This window comes from Ovis aries, chromosome 13, assembly GCF_016772045.2.
Source record: "Ovis aries strain OAR_USU_Benz2616 breed Rambouillet chromosome 13, ARS-UI_Ramb_v3.0, whole genome shotgun sequence".
Classification (NCBI taxonomy): Eukaryota; Metazoa; Chordata; class Mammalia; order Artiodactyla; family Bovidae; genus Ovis; species Ovis aries.
The window spans coordinates 69808567-69819365 of NC_056066.1; the positions used below are offsets into that span (position 1 = coordinate 69808567).

General features: G+C 61.3%; 1 protein-coding gene across 3 annotated transcripts in view; it reads left to right on the forward strand.

The window, feature by feature from the left end:
* Positions 1 to 9175, forward strand: part of PLCG1 (phospholipase C gamma 1) — a 33527-nt gene extending 24352 nt beyond the window's left edge. For 2 of the 3 annotated variants that reach the window (XM_027977196.3, XM_042230134.2), the window contains 16 exons: positions 108 to 308; positions 678 to 797; positions 889 to 1069; positions 1862 to 1939; positions 2643 to 2746; positions 2918 to 3014; positions 3257 to 3326; positions 3742 to 3899; positions 5099 to 5195; positions 5283 to 5507; positions 5579 to 5727; positions 6412 to 6526; positions 6629 to 6790; positions 6893 to 6981; positions 7054 to 7238; positions 7375 to 9175. In XM_027977196.3, the coding sequence (XP_027832997.1) occupies positions 108 to 308; positions 678 to 797; positions 889 to 1069; positions 1862 to 1939; positions 2643 to 2746; positions 2918 to 3014; positions 3257 to 3326; positions 3742 to 3899; positions 5099 to 5195; positions 5283 to 5507; positions 5579 to 5727; positions 6412 to 6526; positions 6629 to 6790; positions 6893 to 6981; positions 7054 to 7238; positions 7375 to 7417 (2074 nt within the window). In that variant the 3' untranslated portion in view covers positions 7418 to 9175. The remainder of the gene's footprint in view (positions 1 to 107; positions 309 to 677; positions 798 to 888; positions 1070 to 1861; positions 1940 to 2642; positions 2747 to 2917; positions 3015 to 3256; positions 3327 to 3741; positions 3900 to 5098; positions 5196 to 5282; positions 5508 to 5578; positions 5728 to 6411; positions 6527 to 6628; positions 6791 to 6892; positions 6982 to 7053; positions 7239 to 7374) is intronic. The other variant, XM_027977197.3, reaches the window with a different exon arrangement.
* The last annotated feature ends 1624 nt before the right edge of the window (positions 9176 to 10799 follow it).

A 10799-nucleotide genomic window follows, 5' to 3' on the forward strand; every position in this document is an offset into this window, starting at 1 on the left:
GCACACGTGGATCTGACACCACCAGGGGCACCGAGACCTGGTGCCCTCTGGTGGGTGGCGTGTGGGCTGCCGCCCCGCCTGCTGCTCACGGCCTCCTGTCCCCTCAGGCGGAATGGCAAAGTCCAGCACTGCCGGATCCACTCCCGGCAGGACGCGGGCACCCCCAAGTTCTTCCTGACGGACAACCTCGTCTTCGACTCCCTCTATGACCTCATCACGCACTACCAGCAGGTTCCCCTGCGCTGCAATGAATTTGAGATGCGCCTGTCAGAGCCGGTCCCACAGACCAACGCGCACGAGAGCAAAGAGTGAGGGAGGGGACTGGGGCTGCGGGGTGGGGGCGCGGACCTGGGGCGGGATGGGGGTATGGGCCTGGGGCAGGCTTGGGGCGCAGACCTGGGGCGGGATGGGGGTATGGGCCTGGGGCTGCGGGGCGGGGGCGTGGACCTGGGGCGGGATGGGGGCATGGGCCTGGGGCAGGCTTGGGGTGCGGGCCTGGGGCAGGATGAGGGTGTAGACCTGGGGTGGGGCGGGGGTGGGGGCGCGGACCTGGGGCGGGGTGGGTCGACAGGGCCTCCGACCTGGGGTGGGACGGGGGCATGAAACAGGGTTGGGGCAGGAGTGTGGACCTGGGGCTTTGGCGCTGGGCGGGGCTGACACAGATTGTCCATCCACAGGTGGTACCACGCCAGCCTGACCAGAGCGCAGGCCGAGCACATGCTGATGCGTGTCCCCCGGGACGGGGCCTTCCTGGTGCGGAAACGGAACGAGCCCAACTCCTACGCTATTTCCTTCCGGTGAGGGGGTAGCCCTGGGGGGCTGGAGGCCGTGCAGGGCACTCCTGGTCCCGGCCCGCTAACCCCGTGTGGCTCCTCTGTCTCTGTCAAGGGCTGAGGGAAAGATCAAGCACTGCCGTGTCCAGCAGGAGGGCCAGACCGTGATGCTGGGCAACTCAGAGTTTGACAGCCTTGTTGACCTCGTCAGCTACTACGAGAAGCATCCGCTGTACCGCAAGATGAAGTTGCGCTACCCCATCAACGAGGAGGCTCTGGAGAAGATTGGCACTGCTGTGAGCGCCTGGGGGCAGGGGGCAGGGGGCAGGGCGCAGGAGACCTACCGGCCCTCCGGGAACTGCCAGGCTCACCGCAGGGCAGGCCAGCACCCAGCAGTCCCAGGGTGGATGCGAGGGACAGAGCGGCCTGCATGCTGCCGGGGGGCCAGCCAGCCCATCGGAGACCCAGGGAGGCATCCTGGAGGGAGGGCCTCTGTGTGTGTTTGTGAGGCCAGGGCGGTTGTGTGGGTGAGGAGGTGGGGAACAGGGGTTTCAGCAGAACTGTCCCTATGGGCCAGGGGGTGGGGTGGGGAGGGGAGGTCCCAGAGTTCACGCAGGTAGGGGGTCCACCTGGTGGGGGGTGGGAGCACAGCAGGGGTTCATAGGCTACAGAGATGTGTTTGAGAAGGGCAGAGCCACGGAGAAGCCAGCGTGAAGGCAGGCTGTGGTGCAGGAGCCAGGATCATGGCCGCAGCGAGGACAGTGGGGCCTTGGCAGAACGTCCACTCCAGGCTCTTGTCCTCAGTGGGCCCAGGTGGCCAGGGCGAGGGCCGCCCACTGGGGCTGGGGTCTGAGAGGAGGTAGGGGTGGAGGCGGCTTCTGGAGCCGCCTCGTCTCAGAGTCGTGGACAAGGTGGCCAAGATGAGAGTGAGGAAAGAGGAGGGGTGTTCTAGGCCCCTGAGGTTGGGAACCCTGGCTGACCAGGTGTGTGAAAGGGGCAGACGGGCAGCTTGGTGAGGAGGGGACACGGAAGCCAGCAGCTGCTTTCACTTCTGGGCACTAACATGGCCTGTCCTGTCCCATTTCCAGGAGCCTGACTATGGTGCGCTGTACGAGGGCCGCAACCCTGGCTTCTATGTGGAGGCGAACCCTATGCCCACGTTTAAGGTACAGCCTTGGGCTCTGGGCGTAGGAAGCTGGGGAGGGTCCCCAGCTGTGGGGTGCAGGGCAGCCTGCGGTCTTTGTGCAGAAGTGGTATTTGTGGTTTTCCGAGGCCCAAGAGGTGTTGTGAAGTGTGTGGTTGGTGTATGACCACAGCTCTCCCAGGGCTGGCCCCAGCCACTGTCCCAGGGGTCAGCACTGACCCGTCCAGACTCCTCCCTGGGGTGACCCCCGTTTCCTTCCTGCTGGCAGCAGGTGGGGGTGGGGCACACTGGCTGCTGCTGAGCTTCCTCAGATAGGCGGATCTTCCTCTTTGGGGCTTTGTTTCTAAGGGGTGAGGATCTGGGCTCTTTACCTCATTTCCCCTCATCAGTAGGGAGCTTGGGACCACATTCCTTCTCTTACTTTGAAGCTGCTGAATGGTGGAGTGCCAGCCACACCCCAAGCCATCCTGGTCTTAGAGGAGGTGCTCAGCACCTCCCATCCCAGCTTCCCGGTCTAACTCCTGGGGCCCAGTGTGGGGGCTTGCGAGGTCCCCCCGAACCCAGAGGAGCTTCCCTCCAGAAGCCCTGGCTCATCTGTCCCCTTTGCCCTGGTGCCTCCTGCAGGCCCGGGGGAGAGTGGTCACAAGGGCTGGTGCACGTGCAGCCGTGGGTGGGAGAGGAGGAGCGGGAGGCCTGTCTGCTGGACCAGGGCTTCTCTCCCTCAGTGTGCCGTCAAAGCTCTCTTCGACTACAAGGCTCAGCGGGAGGACGAGCTGACATTCACCAAGAGCGCCATCATCCAGAATGTGGAGAAGCAGGAGGGAGGCTGGTGAGCCCTCGAGAGCCCCTGGTGCAGGCCAGGCGTCTTGGGCGCTGGCCGTGTACACGCGAGAGGGGCTTGGGAGGCAAGGACCCGTGTGGGTCCCGATGCACCCGCAGAGCTGCTTCCTCTCGGGAGTTTGGGGTGGTCCCTGGGGTCAGCACCCTGCGGCTTCCACAGGTGGCGGGGTGACTACGGTGGGAAGAAGCAGCTGTGGTTCCCTTCAAACTACGTGGAGGAAATGGTCAGCCCGGCGGCCCTGGAGCCCGAGAGGGAGGTGAGAGCAGGGCCACGTCGGTGGGAGGGGATTCCCGTGCTCAGCCTCCCGCACGGCGTCCACCCCCCCGCACGCGCACAGCCCTCCCGTGGTCCCGTCACCACACGCAGGCCGCAGTCTGATGAACACGGGCCGCACGCATGTGGTTTCATGTTCGTCTGTCGGGTGTACTTCTCACGTGCATGCAGGCATCCCCTCGTGCACACAGCAGTCTTGCTGACTCTGGGCTTTGCCTCCCTCAGCACTTGGACGAGAACAGCCCGCTCGGGGACTTGCTGCGGGGGGTCCTGGATGTGCCAGCTTGTCAGATAGGTGAGCCCCAGCCCTTTCTCTGCCCCTCAGGTTCAGGCTGTCCCTGGTGGCTCTCTCCATGCCCAGAGAGAGGAAGCTGAGGGTTGGGCCCCACAGGCTGCCCTCGTTCTGAGCTCTCCCCACTCCCGGACACCTCGGCACCCTCTGGCTCCCCATCCCCTGCCCCCCGGCTCTGAGGCCTGCGTGCTCGCCCTGTGCAGACACTGGGGATGATGCCGCTGGCGAGCTGAAGTCCGTGGTCTTGGAGGGCTGGTCCTTGGCTGAGACAGGCTTAGAGGTGGGGGCAGGGGCTTGTCTCTGGGCTGCCCGTCCTCCACCCTGAAGAGGAAGGGAGTGAGCTCTGCCCATGCTTGGGGTGGGGTGGGGGCTCAGCCCCGTATCCCCAGCTCTCCTCTCCTCTCCTCCCTCCCTCCAGCCATCCGTCCCGAGGGCAAGAACAACCGGCTGTTCGTCTTCTCCATCAGCATGGCCTCAGTGGCACACTGGTCCCTGGACGTGGCTGCCGACTCACAGGAGGAGCTTCAGGACTGGGTGAAGAAGATCCGGGAGGTGGCGCAGACGGCGGACGCCAGGGTGAGAGCCTGTGCTGGTCCTCCAGCCGCGGGGCAGCCCCCGCTGCTTGGCAGAGGCTGGAGGGACACACGTGCTCCGCAGTGTGGCATGTTGGGGGTGTGTTGAGTTTGAGGTATACCCAAGACGTTCCTGAGTGGCTCTGCGTAGTGACCAGTTGGTGTCAAGGGTAGAGGCGAGAGGCTAGGTCCTGGGCTGGAAGCAGGAGTAGGTGCCCAAGGTTTAGGGTGACGTGGTACAGGTTGGGAGCAGAGTGTGACCTCTGAGGACGCAGGTGTTGAGAAACAAGAGGCCAGGATGAGCAGACCAGTGAGGCCGGGTGTCTGACGTGAGGCGGGCCACAGAGCAGACAGCAGGGCCAGAAGCTCAAAGTGCTGGTTGTAGACGGCCGTGGCCGTGGGCGGTCACGGCTGGGTGGTATGGCAGTGGGCCTCGGCTGGTGGAGGGCAAGGGCGCCGCCTGTGCAGAGCAGGGCGGTGGAAGGACCAGCTTTTAGAGGTGAGAGGAGGGCGTGCTGGCCGGGGTGTGGGAATCCTGCAGTGGGGTGGAGGGGCTGCGGGACACACCGTGGCTGCCTTGGAGAAAGGATGCCCGCAGGCCAAGCCGAGAGGGCTGGGTGCGGAGGACTTAGAGTCGAGCAGGGCCTGGAAGGACCAGGCTGGAAGGATCTGGTGGTTGAAGGGATGGAACCTGGGGTCTGGGCTATGGAGGGAAGGAAGAGCTCGAGAACAGGAGCTGCTTCTGGAAGGAAGCGGGCCTCCACGAGTCCGAGGGCCGCACGGGGTGCTAGTGAGGGATGTGCTGGGGCTGAAGTCTGGCCGTGGCGGGTAGGTGGTGGTTTTGAGAAAGGAGAACTGCGAGGTGAGAGGTGAGGCTTCTGGGCCAGGGCTGGAAGGATGGTCCCAAGGACCCAGAGGACTGCGCCCACGTTCCCAGTGCAGTCAGTGCCCGTGGCAGGCCCAGAGCTGAGGACCAAGTAGCCCTGAGGTGCAGCCGGCCCAGCGCCCTGAAGTGTCTCTGAGGCGCAGGTGGTGTGAGGATCCCGGCCTCTGAAGCTGGGAGGGTGTGTTGTCCTCAGGACGGTTTCTGGGGTGTGACTGAGGACAGCCGGGTCTGGAAGGTGCGAGTGGGCATGCCCAAGGTGGCCGGGGGCTCCTCTCTCTGGGGGCTCCAGCCCGGGCTCAGGGCCCATGTGTCCCCAGCTCACCGAGGGCAAGATGATGGAGCGGAGGAAGAAGATCGCTCTGGAGCTCTCAGAGCTCGTCGTCTACTGCCGGCCTGTCCCCTTCGATGAAGAGAGTAAGGGTCCAGCCCGGGGTTGGGAGGGGGCTGGCCCCAGCAGCACCTGGATGGGCGGACTCTGAGCGCGCTCCCTGTTGGGCCCAGAGATTGGCACCGAACGCGCCTGCTACCGTGACATGTCATCCTTCCCGGAGACCAAGGCCGAGAAGTACGTAAACAAGGCCAAAGGCAAGAAGTTCCTCCAGTACAACCGCCTGCAGCTCTCCCGCATCTACCCTAAGGGTCAGCGGCTGGACTCCTCCAATTACGACCCCCTGCCCATGTGGATCTGCGGCAGCCAGCTTGTGGCCCTCAACTTCCAGACCCCAGGTGAGGCAGCGGCCGGGGGCAGGGTCCTGCCGGGCACTGGGGCTGGAGTCCACTGTAACCCGCTCTTGCAGACAAGCCCATGCAGATGAACCAGGCCCTGTTCCTGGCTGGCGGGCACTGCGGCTATGTGCTGCAGCCCAATGTCATGCGCGATGAGGCCTTCGATCCCTTTGACAAGAGCAGCCTCCGCGGGCTGGAGCCGTGCGCCATCTGCATCGAGGTGGGAAGGGGGCGCTCTCCTGGGCTGGTTCTAGGCGCCAGGGCCGGGGGGCTGGCTAACGTGACATGGGAGGGGTGCTGGACAATCCTGGAGCTTGAGGGAGACGAAGCCATTCTCTGAGGTGGGCGTGGGGCTTCAGGCCTGCACCAGAGGACTGGGCTCAGTGTGGCCAGTTCTTGGCACTCGGGAGTCATGCGGTCCAGTAATACCAAACCGTGGATAGCCACTGCCTGGCAGGAGTGGGCAGAGACAGGCAGGGAACTGGTGCCCCTGCCACAGGAATCGGCTTGATGGTACTTGCTAGAACGGGGGCTTGAACAGCACTGAGCTCCCATGCCACCCTCTCGAGGCCCCAGGGGAGCAGCTGTGATGCGGGCGGCTTGGTGCTGTGGGGTGCAGGGGGTGTGGGCCCGAGTGGGTCTCAAAGGAGAAACGAGGACAGAGTGGGGGTGACCATGTCTTTTTTCCAGAGATTTCTACTTTTTTGTCCCGGGGGGAAGTAATTTAAACATTTTCGTATTAAAATGCACATGGATTTAAGGTAGGTTAGAGTGCAAAGACTCACATGGGACTTCTGGGCAGTGTCCTGAGGGCCCAGCAGAGGGCGCACTGCCTCCGCCGCTCATTGGGGACCGGGTGTGAGTCGGAAGGACCAGCCCAGGCCCATCCTTGCCTGCCTTACAGGTACTGGGGGCCCGGCACCTGCCGAAGAACGGCCGAGGCATCGTGTGTCCTTTTGTGGAGATCGAGGTGGCTGGAGCCGAGTATGACAGCATCAAGCAGAAGACGGAGTTTGTGGGTACGTCTCCCCTCCCCACACCCCCGGGCATGTCAGACCCCCTGCGCCTGTGACTCCATCCTCCCGGCAGTGGCCTGAGGCCTTCTGCCCTTGCTTTTGCAGTGGACAATGGACTGAACCCTGTGTGGCCAGCCAAGCCCTTCCACTTCCAGATCAGTAACCCCGAGTTCGCCTTCCTGCGCTTTGTGGTCTATGAGGAGGACATGTTTAGTGACCAGAACTTCCTGGCTCAGGCTACCTTCCCGGTGAAGGGTCTGAAGACAGGTGAGGGCCCTTCCTCCACGCCGTGCCCACCGTGATCCGGCTCAGGGGTGGGGCAGCTTGCTGGCGTCCCCCTGGGCTAAGGGCCAAGCCTCCTCCCCCCAGGCTACAGAGCGGTGCCTCTGAAGAACAACTACAGTGAGGGCCTGGAGCTGGCCTCCCTGCTCGTCAAGATTGACGTCTTCCCCGCCAAGGTACCGGCGGGCGGGCGGGCAGAGGGGCGGTGCGGGGCCCGGCAGCCACTGAGCCCTGTGTCCCTGCCGAAGCAGGAGAACGGCGACCTCTGCCCCTTCGGGGGTGCGTCCCTGCGGGAGCGGAGCTGCGACTCGGGCCCACTGTCCCACGGCCGAGCCCGGGAGGGCTCCTTCGAAGCTCGCTACCAGCAGCCCTTTGAGGACTTCCGTATCTCCCAGGAGCATCTCGCAGACCATTTTGACGGTCGGGATCGCAGGTGAGGGGTGGGGGCAAGGTGGCCTGGAGAAGGGGTCCTGAGAGGCTGAGGGGGTGGCTGGCTGCCCTCAGTTCCCCTCGCCCATCCCCCTGGGCCTCAACCTGCTGCCCGTCAGGATGCTCTTCCTCCTGCCCAGGGCCCCGCGCAGGACTCGGGTCAACGGAGACAACCGCCTCTAGCTGTGCCCCAGCCTCGCGGAGAGCAGCAGGTGCCGTGCTGCGCACGGAGAGGGGGCCGTGGACTGGTTCCAGGGAAGTGGCCTATGGGGCCGCCCTTCCTGGCCTCGCCACCTAGAGCCCGGATTCCAGCAGTGGACGCTAGACGAAAAGCACGCCATTAATGAGATGTATTCCTATTCTGGGCCTCCACGTCCCAGCCTTGGGTGAAGGCAAAAAACTGTACTGTCTGGCCTTGAAGCACACACACCTGGCCCTGCCTTCTGGGGATGGAGCCTTCCGTCTTGGGACTACCACGGCCACTGCCTCTCGGAGAGAGAGGCTGCCTCAGCTGGCCGCACAGGAGGCTCAGGAGCCGCTGACATTCCTGAGAGGAGCGGAGCAACAGCAGCCTCGCTGGGCTCCGGAGTCAACGTTTACACAGTCCTGCAGCTTTAAACCCCAGCCAGGCAGGGAGGGAGGGGAGGTGTCCTGGAGCCCGGGCGGAGGAGCACAGGGCCTGCCTGGAGAGCAGGGTACAGCACAAGGGCACGCTGCCCATGACCAGGAGCGCCACCCACCTGACTGACACAGAGCCTCGTGTGCAGGGCAGCAGTATCGGGCAGCCAGGCCATGAGGGGCCTGTGGAGGAGCCTGAGGTGGCCCAGGGTGCCACCTGGGACAGAGAGAGCGATAGCGGGTTGCAGGGCCACAGCTGCAGCGCCTCGGGGCCATGGGAGGACAGCGGCCCTGGGGCACCCACTGGGCCGCAGTGCCCCCTGCCTGCAGCCTGGGCGCAAGCCTGAAGGACCCGCTCACCAGGGGGCACATGTCTGTGGGCACTGGGCAGCAGGCGGCTCCTCCCACATCATCAGTGAGGACGTGCCTGTGTTTGCGTCACGGCCCCCCAAGAGCCAGAGCAAGACGCCAGCTGGGTCAGGACTGATGGGCACCTATGGGCCCAGAGTGGAAAGGCCAGTCCCCACAGCAGAGGTCCAGCTGGGCACTGGCCGCCACACGTTCAGGAAACGCCCTCTCAAAAGGAACATGTCCGTCCACAGCAGCTCAGCAGGCCAGCCGTGAGTCCCAAATCAGAGTGAAGACCATTTTCCCTGTCACAGCAAGACACCTTGGATCAGAGTCTGCCAGACGACCCTGCAAGAGGACGCTGTCTGGGTGATCTTGAGTGTTTGTGAAGTCAATCAGGTCCTGACAATAGATGGACGTGATGTTGGAGTATGGACTTGTAAAGTTTATTTTTGCACACTCTGTCTCTCACGACCTTCATTCCTTCATGTAGGATGTATGATTTTCTATGTCTTCCACTTCTGACCTGAAAGCTGCTTGGTGGGGGGATGGGACTGGGGAAGCAAAATGAACGAACTTATCTGCACACTGTGGCAGACCTGTTATTTTTACGGATTTACAGCTCAGTTACCAGTGTTACCTTTTTAAGATTTCTATATACTCTTCAGAAGAACCACTGAGCCATTCAAGCCTTGTTATTATCTGATCCCAATAGTGATTCCATTTTCTATAGCTTTTAGGATAGACAATAAATTATTTAACATTATATTAAAACTTTCCATATCATGAACTGTAAACCGAAGGAAATCACACAGTTTCTCAGAAAACGTATTGATTTATTTAAACTAATTCTGAAATGGTATTTCACAGTACCACCTCCCAATCAGCTGTCCATAGCAAACATGTCTATATATGGTTGCCAACGTTTCGTTTATAATTTAAATGTTAATAAAAATTTTAAATTTTATTGAAAAAGCTTTCCTTCTGAAAAGGACTGTAAAAAGTGGAATTACTTCTCAGTGGCACCATGATGACGTTCTGCTCTTCCTGCTGCTCAGCCTTGGTGGGCGAGGGGCGGGAGGCGAGGACGCGGAGCAAAGCCAGCCGATGACGCAGGTTTCTTTAAAGGCAAAGATGACGCGAGATGCTATCCCTCAGGAAGAAGGAGGAATGAAGGAGCCGCCGGCTTTGCAGGGCACAGGCCATTGGTTATTGATGGACCCTGCTGCACCCATGGCAGGTTCTGCCCGGCTGGTGGAAAGATCCAAGGCAGGTGTGGAAGGCTGGAGGGGCGCAGCCCCACTTCAAAGGACAGGGGCCAGAGACCCAGCCTGTGGGCACGAAGGTGCCTTAGAACAGCCAGCCCTGAGCTCGCGCCAACCTGCCGCCAAACCCAGGCTTGAGGCTGGTCGTTCGCTACGCTGCCCACTTAAGATCTAACTGCCACACAAAGTTATTCTCATGTCTTTTATCCTGTAACTTTTGAGTTCTTTCTGAGGCGCGGGAACACCTGCTCCTCTCCAGAGACGTGTTAACCAGGGCTGCTTGCCTGGTGGTTATTCTGCAATAGAAGCAGGTGAGGAGGTTTTTTACTTCCCAGGTCCAGCAGACCTTCCCTCTGAGCTGTGACGCGGTGTGAGGCCACCCTCTCCCCCAGCTCACGTGCCGAGCGTGAGGCAGCGTAGAGTGCTGCCCGCCTGCAAGCAGCCAGAGTCCCTTCCCAGTTCTGCAGAAACTGCTCCTTTAAAAACAAGGCCCACACAGCATTCAAGTGTAGGTTTCTGGGTTATACTCGGGTTGCATCTAGAGCTTGGGGCCGAAGTCTTTGTGCCTAGAATATGGTTTAAAGGGCCCTGCCCTTCCCTTCCTGTGGCTGTTTTTGTAGTGGTGTGTGCTGGTGGATCAAAAATGATGCTGTACAGAGAAGAAAGCTGCCTCCCTGTTGGATGCATGGGTGGGGATGGGCGTAATATGCCAGCCCAGGAAGCCTGAGGGTGATTGTTGAAGAGACACAGGTAAGTGTAATCAGTTGGTTCTTAAAATGGTCCTCATGTGACATATGGCCCTGGTGTGTGCAAGTATGTAGGGATGCAAGTATGGTCCCTGGCTTTGGAGAGGCTGAAGGTTTTGAAGATGAGCTCAAGGCAGGTTTTTTATAGAGTTAACAGTTCAGAGTATCCCTTTCCTATATGACAAGTCAGACCAAGACATGCATTTCCCAAGTTCTCAGATTTGGGGCCAGTCCTGGTCCATTGCAGGCCCCTCTGAGCACCATCCACTTGGAGAACTGGGATCACAGTTTGAGATCCTTCCTGTTGTCCCTGAACTAGATGTAGCCAAAAGCCCTGCTCAGGTTCTCACTGTCGCCTCAGCTTTCTTGGCGCTTCGTGGTCTGACTCGGAGAAGGATGTCTTCCCCCTCGGACAAGAAGGTGGTAGGCAGGGATTAACGCAGTCTTCCTGACCCGTGTGTTCCCAGATTTTCGCGGGCAGGAGCGAGCTTTGCTGACCAGCGGTGGAAGAGGTGGTGGGTGGGTGGGGCCTGGGCTGGGGCCCGGGTGCGCTGTCATGGGCCTGCCCACTTTGATTTTACCCAGTGG